Source organism: Oculina patagonica, chromosome 2 (genome assembly GCF_052425735.1).
Source record: "Oculina patagonica isolate OP01 chromosome 2, crgOcupat, whole genome shotgun sequence".
Classification (NCBI taxonomy): domain Eukaryota; kingdom Metazoa; phylum Cnidaria; class Anthozoa; order Scleractinia; family Oculinidae; genus Oculina; species Oculina patagonica.
In genome coordinates this window covers 34,709,335-34,727,890 of record NC_135759.1, presented here as the reverse complement: position 1 = coordinate 34,727,890, position 18,556 = coordinate 34,709,335, and the positions used below count along the sequence as shown (strand labels likewise).

Below are 18,556 nucleotides of genomic sequence, written 5' to 3'. Positions count from 1 at the left end.
CTGGCGGCAGCTAGCCATAGGGAGCCACCCTATGCAGAAACGAAAGAAATAAGACAAAGTAATATTATAGATCTGTCTTACTATTTTTTGCGGTAAATACGTTAATGTTTCTGCAAATTCACTTCAACCATGGAGTCTGTCATCCTTGATATCAAAACGCGAAAAAAGTAAAAGTTGTTTTTCACGAACAAAAGCAATACAAAATAGCAAGTCATGAATTACTTAAAAGGGACGGACCATTTAATTTTTGAGGAGAGGGGGTGGGCAACTACGAGAAAAATTCTTGCACAAGATTGAAGAAAAGTAGAAGAAAAAAATCGTGCCGAAGTAAGCAGGTAAGCACGGAAAAAAATAATTTAAGCAAGCCCCACCTACTAAACATGGATAAAGCAGAAAAAAATCTTGCAGAGGGTCATGTTGGTAAAAAGAATTCTTGCAAATACCCTCAAAAATTAAATGGTCCGTCCTGGCGTTCTAACATACTCGAGGTATTTGTTTACTCTGAGAAGTTTTTTCTTTTGAAACCGACTTGCAATCATGCGCTCTCAGTTTCTCCTATATAATGTCCGTTGTCGCGAAAAAAAAAATGGAAAGGCGTTGAGAAAACGTCTACATGCGTATACTCTTATGTCATCAACCGTAAGATAGTGAAGTGGAAAGACACCCCGTGCCGAAGATGATAGAGCCCGGCAGCAAATGTATACACATTGATGTTAGATAAGGCGACGATATACGGATATGCAAATCTTAAACCAAGCAGCCGTCTAACCATAAGAAGGAAAGATGGTTTAAAATAGAAACATTTGCATAGCGCGCGTCAACTGAAGGCCGTATAATTCTCAGGGATTTTCAGGTTCATTATCTAAAAAGTACTGAGTAAGAATTTGTGAGCAGCCGCACAAGGCGTTCTTGAATAGCCGGGTTTTTGGTCCCGCAATGTTTTAAGCTTTTTGTTCAGTTCTGTAGTTGCGTGCCCGAACCTTGAATTAATCCAGACTTGAATTAATTTGGCGAACAACCTGTCAGCTTAATGCAGAATATTCACTTAAAAAGTGCTATCATCTGTTTCCCTGAGTTCCATAAACGACGTTCATAGGCCCGCAAATTTCGTTCGTTAACGAAATAACATGCATCAGGCATCAAGTAAAAAGGCTGCACCACCTGTTCCCGACTCGAGTAAATAAGGAACTTTCATGAAACAAGGAAATTAGACTAAGAATTTGATCCTAGAAAGTCATGCTTACTAAAGGTTGGTAAACTGCTCAACTTTCCTTGATCAACCAACAAGGAAGAAGAATTATTGCTTCCTCGCTAAATTGTCCCGTGAAAATTTATAGTTCATTGCTGCAGAAACGACATCGAGATACTCACATAAAAAGGTATGCTTGTATTGTTGAATTGTTCGTGTTTCGTCCTGTCAGACGAAATAATTAACAAAGTGGCTGAAATGGTAATTTAAATTAAATTTAAAATAATGTTCGAAAAAACACAATCCTTGTGTTTTCAGGATTATTTGTCGTCTGATGTAAACTAAAAGCAGGACTGAAGTATTCCTTATGAAGTTTTAACCGAACTAGCTCAGTTTAAGTAAGAAACAAATATTCGTGGTGATCATTTTTTTTTCCACGGGGGATCATATTCCCACCTGTGATGTCCTAGTCAAAAAATTTCATCGTCAAAAAGGCAATATTAATTTATGTTTCAGTTCTATTTTCAGGCCAACAAAAGCATCTCAAAGCAAGTGGTAGATTTTGTGAGAAAAATTCCTACCGATTGTTCCAGTGCAAGTTTCTGCCTCGTGGTGATCTTTCGACAAAAAACAAAGAAGAAGAAGAAAGCAAAAGACTGAGGCAGCTGTGCTACTGAAAAGGAAAATATATCACTAAAAGGGTGAGATATACGACAGGATCCAGTGAAATTTTCACCAGCGCCGGGAAATTGAGGAGAACATTCACATTCCAAGTTCTTTGCAGTGTTCTGTGCTGAAACATTTTGCCACTGCAGTTAAAACGCACGAATCTAATTGAGCAGCCATTCGGAAACATTGAAAAAATGAGTACTGAGGACGCAGACATTGTGCAAGCGTCCGTTTTAGGACTCATTACAGTAATATCCTTGCTTGGTAATATTATAATTTGTGTCGTAGTACTTAAACACCGTTGGATCCTATATCCAACAAATGACTTAGTAATTAGCTTAGCCTTGTTAGATATTCTCACAGCAGTTATTCCGCTACCTTTAACCATCGGTGCATTTATCACCGAACCTAATTGGATCTTTGGCAAATCCGCCTGTTCCGTCTACGCGTTTTTCAACGGTTTTCTTAAATATGCATCCATATTAACCCTGCTTTTTATCGCTATCCACCGTTATTACAGGTTTGTTAAGCCCAGAGAATATAAGGAAACATTCACCCCTGGGTATACTTTGATCATTTCAGTTATTATCTGGATCGGGTCGGCCTTTCCCGCAGCATCACCCGTAATCTTCACCTGGGCTGAATACAAGTTCAGTTTCGAGTATTCAGGATGCCTCTTAACCTACAAAGAAAGGCTTCACCGATCCGTATGGAATATATGCATGTTTGTATTATTCCAAGGTATTCCCTCGTTTTTAATCTTCAACTGTTATCATCTTGTTTATCGTGCCATCGGCCACAGGAGCAATTCTCGAAATAGAGTCACCGAAGCTGACGCCAGCAGCCTTTAAACAACGCGAAAAAATACCGCCTTACAAAAACCTTCCTCGTCATTTCAATCGTGTGTGCAGTTTGTTGGCTTCCCCCGTCAATCATGCTCGTAATCGACCAATTGTTATCGACTCACGTGACACTAATCGGCGCGCGTATTTTGCACTTTTCTACAGCAGTATGCTTGGCGAGTAAAGTGTTCATTTATGCCTCGGTCAATCGATCTTTTCGAAAGGAGCTGTTAAAATCTATTGGCATTTGAAATAAGAAAACTTCGAACGATAACTTGAGAACTTCGATTTAGGTTCGTCTTAGTTCTGAAAATATGAAATACGGATCCGCAACAAAGACCCTGAGAAAAGCCGAAGAATCAAACGAGGCAGTTGAAAGAATCTTTTTACCTCGGAATTTGTCGATATTCCTGATCCTGCCGTCGCAGACAAAGGAGTTTTCTTGCAAAGAAGGGGTCGGTGTTATACTAAAAAGTTGCATTTCAGTCAAGAATTAGTCAAGTTTTCTTACAAATTTTAAAAGCGTAAAGAGTTTAACTGAAACAACCAGCTGAAAAAATGTCGATTTAAATGAGGCAAGGGGCTGCTAAGCGATTGTCATTGGCAGTTAAAATAATTATCTACAGACGGATGTTTGCCTGTACATGTGTAAATATGCGCCTATGATAAAGCTGACAACGGCTTGTTTTAAGTTCCATATAAAATTGTTTAGAGTTTTGTCCAGTTATGGGTGCTGTGTCAGACTAATATGTTGCCATCTTTGAAGGTCCCGGTTCTTATGTAAATAGTAAAGTGAATATGTTTTAGTAAAATTAAAGAATGCAACTTTTGTGTAAGGATACAGATAACTGTATTTACGTTAAAGTGAGTGTACTGACATCTAAATAGTGTAATACAAAGTTGTACGGATGACTGCAATAAAGCTAGGGAAAATAGATAAAGGTTGTCTCCAACTCTACAAATATAAGGCAAAATGTCATAAAAATCCGCAAATAACGACCAAACGCGAGCTATTTAGTCGGAGGTGGGGAGGGCGGAGGGTGTAGTTGAGCACCGCACAAAGAATTCCATGACCATATAAAATACGAATAATATTGCAAAGCTTACGTACGAGGTAGAAGTGAAGTTGTTGGGCTCCATGCGCTCATTAAACAGTCTAGATTAAGGGGAACTTAGAAGGCAAGAATCGTAAGGAATCAACAACATCAACACCAACTGTTCTAGGTACACTCTTTGTAACCCCGATCCTTGTCAAAAATACTGACAAGCATGCATTTAGGGTTAGAATTATGCTTTTACAATTAAAGTCTCTCGATTTTACTAAGTCTGGATAATACCAAGTCTTCAGTTCCTGGACGAATACCCTGACTTGGAAAATTCAGCGGAGAGTTGAATTTATCCTCTGTTTATCATCTGATCCTCCATGGGGATATCCATGGCTCTATCATGTTCTGGGGTAAGTTTGGCAGAGCATTTCGAAAACAAAGACTTAAGACTTTGTTTAAAGCCTTGACGATATTCTTGGCTGAATATTGGGTATAAACAGCAATTGATGGCGCTGTTGGCATGACCAAGTAGGAAACCTGTTGTCTGAAGCCAGAAAGGGATGCCACAAAGCCTCAAACAGATCGCTTAAATAAAATAGGAACATATTCAGGTGCATCAAAAACCAACAAAATGCAAAGGCCAGGACCACGGCGATAGACACCTTCAGCACGTTTTTCTTGTACTGTTGCAACACTCGACGGCTCGCCGCGGTCGTGTTTCCTGGGGTGCGCCTTTTCCAGACTTTTACAGCGATTACCGAGTATAACACTGCAATCACTAACAAAGGTAAGGCGTACATTAAAACAAAAGATCACGATCGTGTAGACTGCTGGTGCTCTTTTGGGGTCAAAAGCCGGGGCCCAATCTTCGGTGCAGTAAGGAACATCATCGAAAAGGCGTACCTTTGCCGCATAGAAAAATGGCGACGAGAGTGCAAATGCAGCCACCCAGGAGACAGCAATCGACCATAACGTGCCTCTGATGGTGACGACGTTCCACAGTGGGAACACGACCACGAAGAAACGCTCAAACGCAAGCACCGTGAGGGAGAATATCGAACATGCCATTGATGATCCTTGCGAGAACATGTACAACTTGCAGGATACCTGACCAAAGGGACCGTCATTCACCCATGAGGGTCCGCCACAAAGCATGCTAACTGCCGTTGGTATCATGGTTAGAATGGCCGTGAAAAGATCACCAACCTGGAATTGGAAATTGAAAAAACATAAACCTAACACTCAGCTGAACAATAGTTTCCTACAATTGCTTTCGTATAAAGTAACTTTCTAAATGACAAACATTTTGGCGCACAACTTACAGCTATGTTGACAATAAGGAAGTTCGGGGCTGTATGCATACGCTTGTACTTGTACACAACCCAGATGACCAGAGCGTTGCCAAACAAGGCTAAACTCAGTAAGAACAAATATACCACAGTCTTGATCCAGCTGATCGCTACAGGCTCCGTGTCGCTGGAACACACTTGCGGACTAGCTTGGGTCATGTTAACACTTTCACTGCTGTTATTCATTCTTGTAGGCTGACTGATTTTGAAATAATCAACGAGATCTTATTTATTTGCTTGTTGCTCCTACACAGATGTCCTTTGTTTGGATCGTAAAACAATATTTCCTCTCTCAATGTTTGTGGAAAACAAACAACAAAATGTCACTGGCTTTTAAGGTTGTACTTTTTCTCACTATTTGTACTTGGATTTTAACATAACTTCAACATTGTTTGGCAACTTCACTTGGCTTTTCTAAGTTTTTTTTTTTTATACAGATAACGCAAAACCGATTTTTAGAAGTACACGAGTTCTCTTCCGTTTACTAAAGCCAGAGTTGTTTTGATTTTAAGGAGTTTGGCGGTCAAAAGAAAAATATAAGCTCAATCTAGCGCGCGATAAATTGTTCTATTTTGATAAGCTTAATTAGTGTAACTGTCGTTAGCCAAACATTTCTTTATAACGAACCTCTGGAGTATATTTTTAACTTTTAAAAAACAAATTTGAAATTAAATGTGCCGTTTGGTGACCCACCAAAAAAATATATAATTTAGCGCCATTGACAAGCTAGGCTGTTCATAGCCTCTATATTTTTTCAACGCCCATGCAGAGTTCTCTCGCGATTCTTTTCCCGCGTTAAACGATCGCGAAGATAAATACGAGAAAATAGAGGGCCGTAAATAGCCTAGGCTCGATTTCCAGCCGCTTTTCGGGAAAATGAGCCCGCGCTCCTAGGCTCGATTTCCAGCCGCTTTTCGGGAAAATGAGCCTGCGCTCCTCCCCCGGGGAGGAACAAAGACCGGACTCGAGGAGGCGGTGGAAATCGAGCCTATAAATAGCCTCCCACGCAGTCGTTTTTAGGGGCGATCGTGTTTCACTCCTCCCCACGATCGCCCCTAAGAACGACTGCGTGGGAGGCTAGGCCGTAAACGGACTATTGACAAGATGTCATTCTTTAAATTAGGTTTGTTTTTTTTTCTGAAATATTAATAAAGTTAATTTAAACTGCAGGCAGCACAACAGCCGTTTTTACGCCGTTAACTTGTCACATTTGTATGACAAAACAGTTCGAAACAAGGAACTTCTACGAAACAGGGAAGTTAAAGAAGTTATATTTTTCGCTTGGCTCTTCTGAGTCGTTGTAACTTCTCCATTTAACGTGAGTCCGAATTTTAGAAGTGGACGGCTCCTCTTTCTTTTGCAAAAGCCAGGGTTGTTGGGATTTTAACGAGTGGCGGTCATAAGAAAAATATAAGTTCAATCTAGCGCGCGATAAATGTTTCTATCAGGAATTTTAAATTAAGCTTAGAGTCAAACTATCATTTCTATCACTTTAGCCAAACAGGAAGCACTTTTTATTACGAACATCCGGAGTATTTTTTTAATTTTTGAAAGCCAATTTGAAATTAAATGTGCCATTCGGTGACCCGCCGAAGCTGTCGATCGTTAAATTTGATGTGTAAATAGGTCGTTTTTTTTAGTTTTACTTTACATGTTGCATTTATCGTTTTTGTTTTTCTTTTTTATTTTAGCTTTTTTCTTTTACTTGTCACTGTTATCTTTAATTCGTGCCTTTTATTTGTGCTTGTTCTGACACATTAGTAAAGTTCGCTACTAATTTGAATGAAATTAATGGGCGCTTTTCAAAATCATGGGCGTTTCCTCTTCTACCTCCCCCATGAGCCTTTGAAAAGTGTTTCCGTCTGCTTCGTGCCAAGTTACACGACAAGAACACCGTTTTTGGGCTACGCTGCTGACCTCCTGTGGACTCATTTCTAAACATGGCGGACGAGTCGAATTTACACGTCTTGACACTGAATTGCTGGTAATGTAGTTTTTACTTTAATTGCTTTTAAATCCAAAAGGGACGTTATTTTTATAAATCCTATTTTAAAGAAGGCTATAATGAAGACTGTTATAATACTTTTGTATAATTTCTTCGATCTCAACAAACAAGTTTTTTGTAAATTTCACCAGGGGTATTCCTTATGTGTCCAAGATGTGGGAAGAACGCAAAGTCCTGATTGCTGAAGAACTTGCCAAGGGCCGATATGATATTGTGTCACTTCAAGAGGTACGATTCAAATAAATTTTTATTGATTGTTCAAGTGTAATCAGTCGTCAATGTATGATTTTAATATCTTTATTTTAATAAATTATTTATTTATAAAATTGAACCAAAACAAAGTAATTTTAAACTGGCATAGAGCAAAACTGTTACGTCATTAACACAAATACCTTCAAATCCCTGAAATCCACGAAGGGATTTAAACTCAGGTGGCTGAAGAGATGAAACTGAAAGGCATGAGAATATTAATTTGTGCAGGCCCATTTGTACCAGAGTCTGAAAAATACGTCAGTACTGATTATTACTTCTTGAAAATGGCGAGAACTAACATTTGATGAAAAATATGATAAAAATGATTAAAAAAAAACCTGCTTTACAAAATAAAAAATAAACAACAAATCAGGTTCTCAAAGGAGGGGGGAGAGGGGGGGGGGGTTCAAAGTAATCAACAGGAACAGTAAATCATAGTGCTCAACCTAGTGGTTTTTCATGCAGCCTTGCCACTCACTGAGTTGACCTTCAAGTTCACCCATGTTGCTCGGCCTTCAGTTAAACCTACCCCTAGAGATTCTACAAGATCTTTGGCAAGAAATTAAAAGAACATTAAGAATTTTCATTAAGCTCCTCAGTAATCATCCTCAATACTGTCCAGAAAGATCCTCTTGAAGATCTTTAAAGATAATTGAACACTCACCCCATGCATAGAAATGGTATTACCTTTCGTTCTGAATTTGCATTGTCTATGCAGACATTCATCATCATTATTATAGTCATTATCATCATCATCATCATCATCATCATCATCATCATCATCATCATCATCTGTGCATTTAGCACCAGGCAATGCATAAGGCCTCATGCAGACATTCACTGACAGGTTATTGTAAAACTGACAGTCATATTTTCTAAAACTTGATTTCACAGATTTGGAGCAGGAGTGATTTTGAATTTATCAGTCAGAAGATTGAAGATGTTCTTCCATACTCCCATTACTTTTACAGGTGCGAAAAAATGATATTTATTAAGTGTTTAGGTGTACATGTATGTTGTCTATTTCATATTTCTTCATGTTTAAGCTGGAAGCAATTCCTTTTTTGCAGCAAGGGGGGAAGTAATTTTTAAGAGGGCGAGTGCTGTTTATTGATGGGGTGGTTATTTCACATTTCCTCTTGGAAGTTGTACTATAAATATTTTGTTTACACACTTAGTCATAAAAATAATCACATCAAGTGCTCTGACACAGGCTTTCTATGTATTCTTAATTGTGTTTTTTTTATAACTTTTCAGTGTCAATATCCTCAGCATCAGAGTTTGATCATTCCTACACCTGACTTGTAATGTTTTAACTTGATAGGAAGGGAATAAAGAAAGGTAGAGGACGAGAGGAGTCGGAGAAAGATTGATGGGTTGATAATTCAAGGGAGCTGAGGGGATTGGGAGGAGGGTAATTATTTAAGGAAGGTGATTACATGTATTTATCAAATAACTTCACCAAAAGGGGATGATTATTTAAGGGAGGGAGGCCATTAATATTAAGAGAAAGCTTTTATTTGAGGATATATACTCAGTAAATGATTGGTGCTTTTTTCCAGATGGTCTTGAAGTATTTTTCTTTATTAATAATTTCTTTTAGTGGCGTGATTGGTAGTGGAGTTTGTGTCTTCTCGCGCTTTCCTATCATTGATGCTTTCACTTATCGTTATTCTCTGAATGGCTATATGTACAACATCACTCATGGTGACTGGTTTGGTGGAAAAGCTGCTGGATACTGTCTGATAGATCATCCTAAACAACCAATACATTTCTTCACTACCCATGTAAGTTAGGTACAATTCAACCCACTTCAACAAAATAATAAAGAAGATGAGATCAGATGTATACATAATCTCAGCTTTGCAAGAAGAAGACTCCTACGGAATCTAGTATAAGAAAGCAAATTGGATGCTTGTAAACAGGCTAGCCACACTGACTAGGCACCCCAATTACTTAGAACAGAACATGTCAGAGTCAAACTGGCTTATCATGTTACTCTAAGATTGTGGTACATTTTTATTTGTAGAATTATTAAATAAATTGTAATTTTTTTTAAAAACGTTCATGTATTTTAGTACAAAGTTCAAAATCCTCCGTAATATTACCTTAAAAAAAAATAGCTTCATGTAGGCCAATTATTTAGTTTGCATTTTGCTTGAAACAAAGATTATAAAATTTTGGTAGGTCAAGCTAAAATGATTAATAGCCTGCTCAGTGATGACATGGTGCAATTAATTGACTTAGTGTTTTTATGTTGCTTTTTCATCTTGTCAAGATGCATGCAGAATACAATCAAAGCAGACAGTATGTGCCACATCGAACAGTTCAATCTTACCAGCTCTCTCAGTTCATTCAACATTTGACGCAGCCTACTGATGCTGTCATAGTTTGCGGCGACATGAATTGTGAGCCATCCCAACTTTGTTATAGAGTTATCAAGGATGTTACTGGATTGAATGATGCTTGGGATAAACATGGAAAAGTCAAGGTAATCAAAATCGTTAAGGGGGGAGACCCTTAACTACATAATGGTTACTATGGATGTCTCTAACCATCATAGCTTGGCCTCCCTTGGTATCCTGGGTTCAGTTTTTGGCTTATTTTTCCATTGGAGGTTGCCTTCACTTTTGATAGTCATGACCGTATTTGGTAAGTCACGTGACAAGAAACTGTGTGAGTTTTGGTCATGTGACTTACCAAATATGGTCATGATTACCAAAAATGAAGGAAACCTCCAATAGAACAAACATGACCAAAAAAAAAAAAAAAAACCAGGATACTAAGGGAGCCCAAGATATGATGCTTAAAAGTCATCCATAACAACCATTTTGTAGTTAAAGGTCTCCCCCCGTAATTTTTTTAAAAAAAACACCATGCTTGATGCCATGCTACGGCCATTAATTTGCATACATTGTAGGCCTAGGGCATAGGAAAATAAATAACAAATTTCACTGCCAATTTGCTACTTTGCAGCCAAACTAAGCAATCTCCACATCTAAACTTAATTATACAAAAAGTATACTCCTCCTTAACATTGAATTTCTATTCTTTAGCCTGGTTGCTATGGCAACACATCAGATGTCAGCCACAACACCTTTTCAGGAGATAGAAATGTGAACAGCTCTTGTCAGGGTGGACCAGAAGATGGCCATCGAATTGACTACATTTTCTATCGCTGTACTCAAGAAAGCTTAGAATGTGTAGATTGTGAAGTCACTATGGGACTTGTTCCAGGAAAGAACTTCTCCTTTTCAGACCACGAGGCTGTGGCAGCTTCATTTGTAGTGAAAGATTCAGCAGTAGACAAGACAGGTATGTGCACTGTATGAAAAAACATCAACTATGTGACCCTTGTTGACTGTAATAGGATTATGCACTTTTCCAACTTGCAGAAGTATACTTCACAGTGTAAGAAAACCAAAATCAAATTTAATTGATATGAGTCATTAAAATCAAGAAAATGAAATATTTTAAGTTATTATAATAGTTATTTTAACTGTTATTTTTAGGTTACTTATATACAGGATATTACATGGTTGCGCTGAGATATGAAATTTATCTTTGAGTGTTCAAATCAATATCTCACTCGTTTGCTGCACTCGCTCTTGAGATATCTATTTGAACGGGAGAAGATAAATTTCATATCTCCAAGCAACCATGTAATATTCTGTTTATTAAAAACTTACTAATTACGATGTTTTTGACGATTTTCTAAAGATTTCTGACCATTTTTCGAAGATTTCCGAAGATTCGCCAAAAAAATGTTGTCCAAAGGTCGCATGAATGTTTCCAAATATTTCCAAACTTTACCGAAAATTTCCGAAGATATCCAAAGATTGCCAAGGAATATCTGAAGATGTTTTGACTTACTGGTAATATCGATTTTCTTTGGCTCATTCAGCATTGAAACAGGGCAAACTTGTCAGAAAATGTTTCGAGATATCTTCACATGTGAAGATAACATGTTATTCTCACCTGTGTTTATATAGTAATAAAAATAAATTATTTACTAAATGAACATTTTGGTTATAGAGTATACAACATACTCTAATTATTTGGATTGCTGTGTTATATCATCTATGTATTCTGAATAAATTATAAACTTATTATTATAAATTATTTCTGTAAATGATTATTAGCAAAGTAAATTATAATTAATTATCAGTAGCAAAATGCTGGTTAAATTCCTGATCTTGTGCAGGAATCTATACATGTAGCTTGTTGCATTTGGTAAATGAGAGGCTGCTGACAGGCCTTCTTGTAGCTAGTAACCTTACAAGTTTCTTTTTTTCTTTGTTTTTATTATAGACTATTTTCAAGGAAGAGTTCCAGACATAAAGAAGTGTCAAGAAGCCCTGTCTGACACACAGAAAGTAGTCTCTGAAGCAATTGACACGTTATCAAGTCGGAACTTCCTACAGATGTTTGTTGTCTGTGCCATGTTGTTCTTTGTCATATCACCAGTCGTTTTTCCCATAGCTGATAACTCACCACTGTCACTGCACCATGTTGCTGGCAAGATCTTGTATCTCATTCGCATTGCTACAACCATCTTCCTTTCTGGCTTTCTGTTCTACTTGATACTCAATACCCGGGATGAGTATAGCGCATACAGAAGTGCGCAGCAGATGATCGATGTACAGTTGAAACAGATTAGCCCCAGGAAAAGGATGACAGGAAATTCTTGTTTATAATTATGGATACTAATGCCCTAGCTGTGCCAACTGTTTTTATGTGGTTTTGATAGCCAATTTTTATTAGGTATGGCACATTAATAAGCTTGCCTTACAGCGTGATTTGTTATAAAACACTTAGAAAAGATTAAGAACATTCTGTTGAAGAGTAGTTAAAAAAATTATAATAAATTAAGAATACCATACTAATTGTGAATAATAATTTCGTCAAATCTTGGAAACGTTTTTTTAAAGGAAACTTTCCACAGGTGACTGCCTGAAAAAATCATTATTTTAATTATTATGACAATAGTGACACGGGAGTGACTATTTCGCATGCAGTTGATGTAGAGAGACTTCTTATTTTTTCATACATGAGGTATAAATCACACTTAACTTATTTTTTTAAGTTAAAAAAAGTTGAAACCAAGAGGATTCGAACCCGGGTCGCCGAGCAGGAGCGATACCACTAGGCCACCGACGGCCAGCTGCCAAGCACCTTGATTTTTTAGATAAAAATCCTAACGCTATTGTAAAAGCTAACCGCAAGCAACCCAAGGTAAAGTAGGCTAACCAGAGTGCTAGTTGGGCTAACCGGAGTGCCAGTTAGGCTAACTGAAGTGCTAGTTAGGCTAACTGCAGTACTGTTTAGTCAGTAGTATTCTACATGAACTGAGTGTTGTGGTGTAAATATGTCATGAGGTGTCTTGCTATTGTCTCACTACATCAACAGCGTGCAGGATAGTTAGTCCCATAGTGACACACCTGTTGAGTATTGTACACTTCAGTCACTCATGATATTTCTACAAATAATATTGTTTGTAACAAATTAGAAAATATGTAGAACTATTAAATAGTACTTTAGAAAAAAAAACCAGTATTTTTTAAGGAATACGAATGTAAATCATTTCATACTAATATTTTAAAATTGCTATGAAAAAATAGTCTAGACTAAAAACAATAAAGGAGACTCCTTGAGGTCCAATACAATCAATCAGTGCTTGCCTTCTTTTACAAGCCCTTTTCATGAAAATTAAAAAAATAGCAAATTTCATTTCAAGCAACAAAGAAATAGAGCATTTTCACTTATGTGGCTGGCATCTATGCAAATTTACTGGAACAAAAGGAAGTTTTTAAAGAAAAGATGTGTTTTATTACTCTCTTAATATTCCTCTTACAAACCCCACGGATATAAGCCATGCTGTTTATAAGCCCACCCCAAACCCCTCTTGAAGTTGTATAAGCCCAGGCCTAGGGCTTTACGGTAGTTTACTTGATACCGAGACAAAATTTTGTTTCTGCAAAAGTCATTCCAGAATGAGTTCATCCCAGTTTTCATGCTGGAATGTAACTTTCGTTCTGGATTGACATCTCAATCCTGTATCATGTAAACACAAAACAAGTTCCATTCCAAGATGAAACTGCATCTCGTAATATTATTTCATGTTTAGCCCAAAGAAGCAAACCAAAATTGCTCGTTAAAATTTCAGACATGGCCATAAGTGGGGAAAATTAACGTGTTTGTGCAAAACATATGCCATCTTTGTTTTTGATCTCGCATGAAAACCATGCATGTGAAAACACCATAAGTTGACCCGGTCGACTTTGTTATGTGAATACAGAACGAACTTCATTCCAGAACGAGTTTCGGAAAAATGAAAGTCATTCTGGAATCATGTAAACAGGCCCTAAGTGTCAAAATCTGTCAATGTACTGTGCACCTTAAAAACATATATTAAGTAACACAAGATCAAAGTTTATGCTGTTTAATAAACAATTTATTCAATATTTACTGACTGGCAGTATACATTTATATCTTCGGTATAATTTTAGGAAAAACCTTTCTTGTTTAAGCTGGTAATTTAAACTATATTTACTATACACATTGTATTTTATTAGTGAAAGAAACTTGACAATACCGTATTTACTCGAATAAGCGCCGCGGCGCTTATTAAATTTTTCGCACCTCAAGTGCGGCGCTTATTCGAGGGCGGCGCTTATTTGAGGGCGGCGCTTATATAAAATTTGGACGCCACAAAGAATCTAATCTTTTACAGTAATTGAAAATAGCGTCTTTTGATTGTCAATATTCGTCTCTTGCTGAAGAGAGAAGTGGCGCTAGCTGTCCTAGCAAAGTTCGCGGCCTTCACAACATTTACAGAACTCCGTATTGTAAAAATATTGGATAGAAAAACTAATGGGCAAGTGGCAAAACAATCACTTTAAGCTGCAAAACATCGCTTTTGATGGAAAGAAGTTTGTTTTAGAGATGCTTTATAGTGCTGTTTTTAGTTAAACGGAGTTCCTCGAATAAGCGCCGCATCGGGACTGCGGCGCTTATTAACTTTTTTTGTCCCAAATGCGGCGCATATTCGAGGGCGGCGCTTATTCAAGTAAATACGGTATTTGCACTGTATTAAATGACTACGAAAATTGCTTGAAAATTAAGCACTTATTCACAATGGAAGTACAAGCTACACTGATATTGCAAGGCCCAGGGGGAGTAATCTGGCTTGTAAATGACGGGGACGATCAAAGGATTTTTTTGGTTTGAAATTTTCGATTCTGGGATTTTTTTGGGTTGTAAAATTTGGCAAGTATTTTTTTGGGTGACTTGATTAATATAGGGGATTTTTTTCGGTATTAAAAACAACTAAAGTGCCTTGGCGCGGCCTTGGCGTATATATGTTATGATGAATAAACAAACAAACACAAGCATTCAATTTTTAATGGTTTTCTTTGTGTTATATCATTGCCCCTCCTAGCAATTTAGGGGTAATTTGACAAGGGATTTTTTGGGGTGTTATTTTTGGTCTAGGGATTTTTTTGGGTAATGTCAGAAGACTTAGGGATTTTTTGGGGTCCTGAGTTTTGCCTTCATTCGATCACCCCCGTCATTTACAAGCCAAAGTACCCCCCTGGTTTGCAAGGGTCATGGCCAAATAAACAACAAAATGAACCTACTCTATTTTTTCCCAGGAATTAAAATAATTTGTGTAAAAGAACACAAACTCTTAAGATACAAATACTGTTTTAATTTACAACTATTGGCCAGAATTAAATAAAAATAAGGTTACTGGCCTTGATGAAAATATTGCTCTAAGATTCAGCATCATTACAAACTTCTTTATAAGGTTATCAGCTTACAAGATGCATGTCCTGATTAACGTCTGCTGTAGGGGTTGTTTAATTTGCCATATCCATTTTGTCTCCTGTCTACATTACAACTTCAAAGCCTGGTACATCAAGTAGCAATCTTCAGCTTCATCAAAATATTTCTTCTATCTTCTTAATTCTCAGATCTGCAGCAAAGCACTTTTCTAAAGTTCTCCATTAAAAGCGAGTTTTGTTATAACAGCGAGCATCCCATTCCTTTCTCTCTGTAAGGATTGTTTGCATTTGGAATCTTTCCCAGTAGGGCATCATCAGTTCGCTTCTCTTGGCAGAATCGGCAAAGACTGCAAATGAGTGTATATTGAAAACAAAATGAGTAAAAACCACAAATGTTACATTTTTAACAAAGATAGTTCTGGCCCCTTTACAATCACTAAATCAACAGCATCATTGTCATGGTTACTATCGCTTTCATTTTGTAGCAAAAGATGGCCTGCTGCCACACCGTCGAAAAACTGTTGACTAGAACATGAATTGATAGTGTTGTAAGTTGTGAGAACATCATAACTCACCCTTACCCATTGGCCTTACCCTTTCTATCCCCACCTGGATTGAATATTTTGAAAGCTCTATGATTCCTTTAAAAACTTTGGCTTTTGACTGACTACCCACCCCTGCAATTTGCAGCAACTTTCCTGCGGGTGGGCATCCATATTTCTTGTAACCACACACTCCTGTTTTGGTGTGTGGAAAATTGACATGGCCTTTATTTTACTTTGCATTCCACCCCAGACAGCGAGTAGAAGGACAAAATAAAATCCTAACTTCTACCAGTTCACATAGACAAGCATGACATCAATGTTTCAAAACATTTTCCCACACCATACCTTCAACCTATTACAATGTGGTACAAATCTACCATATTCCCGCCGTATCCAATCGAACGTTAGGTAATCAAACCCAATCCAACACCAATCGTTGGATTGCGTTCCGTAATGGAACATAATCGCACTCACAATGCAATTTGGCCAATTGAACAAAATCGACCGTTCGATTACCGAACAGTCAACAATTGTACTCAATCAAACGTCTGATTACCGAACTCCTGTTTGTTTATATTGGGGACATTTTGTAGGGTGCAATGTCCCCCTGATTAGTCCCGCGTGATTTAATTATCAAGAGATGGATTACGAACATAATCGAATCAGATTGAGTACGACTGTGCTTGATTGGTTCGAAAACCAACTCACAGCAAAATAGATGTTCAATTTTGTTCGATTGGATATATATGCTGGGTGTATTTACTCAAATAATGCACCTATCAATGTTAAGCCCGAGGGGGGGGGGGTCGGGCTAACCACGGGAATTTGATCGTGAGGTAGGTCCCCAGGGTAGGGATTTTGATCGTACGTGATGGCCCCAGGGTAGCGATTTTGGTCATATATAGAAGGTTTGAATGACCTCTGACCACCTTTCATGGGGATTTTGACCAATTATTTTGTCCCGGGGGTGGGGAATTTGACATTTTTTTATAGAAAATGTCAAAATCCCCACCCCTTGCCCGACCCACCCCCCCCCCTCGGGCTTAACATTGATAGGTGTATAAGCACTGCAGCGCTTATAAAAATTTTCGTGCCTCAAATGCTGCGCCTATTTGAGGGCGGAAAGAAACCTGAAAGAATTGAGATGCTAATTAAGAGAGGTTTAATTACATGAATAAATTAAATGCCCATATTCATCAAGCCACTAAGTACAATAAAGAGCTAATTTTTGGTGAGTGGAGCAATTTTCGGTTGACAGACTAAGATTATAAAATTATATTGACAACAAATACAGAAATAATCGGAACAAATACGATTTAGGTACTGTATACAACTGTTGATAAAGAAAAGGAAATCAGTTCACTCGGGCATAAAACTGAAAAATGTTGGGTTTCGAACTGAACAACTCAAGGCATTCAGTTTCAATATTGACTCCATATAAATTTTAAGCTTATTGCGTTATATTACGAACAGCTGTGTTACAACCTTGCCAAAAAACTAAGCAACAATTTTTTACTTTGAGTTGTCTAAACTAATGAGCAATAAATTTCTCAGATAATTGCGTTTGGAGAAAGTTTATGATTTCGCGTGCCCGGAGCTGCAGCGACTGCCGAATCTAAAATAAATTGCTCCACCAACCCATTAACCGCTCCTCCCTGCGAAGAACAAAGCAACTTTAACACGACCTTAATCCCCTTGAATTTTAAAAGAAGCCTATTTAAATATGAACAATACCAGTATAAACGCAATTAATTAATAAACAGGACTTTTAACAGCTAACGTCAATACAACGTCTCTTAATTCTCTGCATGCATGCACGAACCATTTCTACTTACTCTTCGGAGCAAACCGAAATTTTCTTCCTTGATAACTTGCTCTCCCTTCTGAGTTGATCAACTTGTCTCCTCAGGTTTAGATATTCGTTTTCTCGTTGTGAAATCGACGACTGTCCATACATTTTTCACCCAAATTTAAGAACACCTCAGATACGACAGCGATCGATCGTGTCAAGAATCGTAAAGAAACTGGGCGGTTACCTGAGTTCTACTTCAAAGCGGATGTTGACTCACCATATTTAGGCTGAAAGAGGTGATTGGCTGATTGTTTCGCGGGCAATATATCTCTTGGCGACCCCGAGCTCGTAGAATAATAATTTTGCTCGGAATAGCTGCCCCGTTTCTAGACCTTTCTACTCTCGTCGGTAAATATTTTGCCTTAGAATCCCTCCTCTCGCTTCCTATCTCGGGAGCGAGGTGAAGAGTATGATGCATAGCCTGCGTGGCAGGCGTAAAAAGGGGAGGGAAAGGGGAAAAGAAGGGGGATTAGAGAGAAGAGGGAACACAAGCCGTAAGGACCCGGTATTTCTTCTCTTTCTAACAATGCTTTTTTTTTAATTTCTACTCATCAGTTACGGTCAGCAAATATTGTATTACCTCGACTAAATACTGAGAGTTTTAAGAGTACAATGGTAAAAATATTTAAAATGTAAATTAAATAAATGTATTTAAACAAAAAGAGCTAAATACAGGGAAAAGAATAAAAATTAAAAATTATTTACAGACTTTACTGATCCATGATGAATCTTACTATATGAGAAAAAGATTGTCTCGGCTGGCCCAGTCCAAGTTGACCCTGGGTGATTTTATAACGCTTTTTGAATATTCTAATCTTTAGTTATCCTTCTTCCTTTGAGATTTTTCGCCCGAACGATGACCGTAGCTTTTGCTGAGCGAAATTTTGTTAGTTTAGTATAAATTTGGGCTTCGAACCCAAAATCTGGGAATTGCGTGTCACTTGGCATGTTGTGAAATGTCCCGCGCGGGTAAGGGGTAAAGGAAAAGTTGTTTCGCCCGTGGCGGTGACCCTGTCAGCC

The 18,556-nt window shown here is 37.8% G+C and overlaps 2 protein-coding genes and 2 pseudogenes across 4 annotated transcripts; 2 read left to right on the top strand and 2 right to left on the bottom strand.

Moving 5' to 3' along the window:
* Window positions 1-1,502: 1,502 nt before the first annotated feature.
* LOC144642030 (octopamine receptor beta-1R-like) lies at window positions 1,503-3,626 on the top strand (annotated as a pseudogene). Its single transcript, XR_013568680.1, has 2 exons — window positions 1,503-1,587; window positions 1,718-3,626. The product of XR_013568680.1 is annotated as an octopamine receptor beta-1R-like (transcript).
* A 469-nt stretch (window positions 3,627-4,095) lies between these two features.
* On the bottom strand, window positions 4,096-5,290 carry LOC144642336 (substance-K receptor-like; annotated as a pseudogene).
* A 1,679-nt stretch (window positions 5,291-6,969) lies between these two features.
* On the top strand, window positions 6,970-13,760 carry LOC144644359 (sphingomyelin phosphodiesterase 2-like). Its single transcript, XM_078503830.1, has 7 exons — window positions 6,970-7,079; window positions 7,232-7,328; window positions 8,247-8,323; window positions 8,956-9,139; window positions 9,631-9,843; window positions 10,409-10,667; window positions 11,664-13,760. Exons 1-7 carry the CDS (start codon window positions 7,036-7,038, stop codon window positions 12,047-12,049), a joined length of 1,260 nt encoding a protein of 419 aa, XP_078359956.1. The 5' UTR covers window positions 6,970-7,035; the 3' UTR covers window positions 12,050-13,760.
* A 24-nt stretch (window positions 13,761-13,784) lies between these two features.
* LOC144644360 (guanine nucleotide-binding protein subunit gamma-like) lies at window positions 13,785-17,712 on the bottom strand. 2 transcript variants are annotated; one of them, XR_013569098.1, is made up of 3 exons: window positions 17,520-17,712; window positions 14,874-15,486; window positions 13,785-14,842 (listed from the first exon to the last, which is right to left on the bottom strand). XR_013569098.1 is itself a non-coding variant. In XM_078503831.1 (2 exons), the coding sequence occupies exons 1-2, from the start codon at window positions 17,639-17,641 to the stop codon at window positions 15,378-15,380; spliced, it is 231 nt and encodes a 76-aa protein (XP_078359957.1). In that variant the 5' UTR covers window positions 17,642-17,712; the 3' UTR covers window positions 13,785-15,377. The 2 variants fall into 2 exon arrangements, 1 of the variants encoding a protein (XP_078359957.1); XM_078503831.1 differs by having other exon boundaries at window positions 13,785-15,486.
* Window positions 17,713-18,556: the final 844 nt, after the last annotated feature.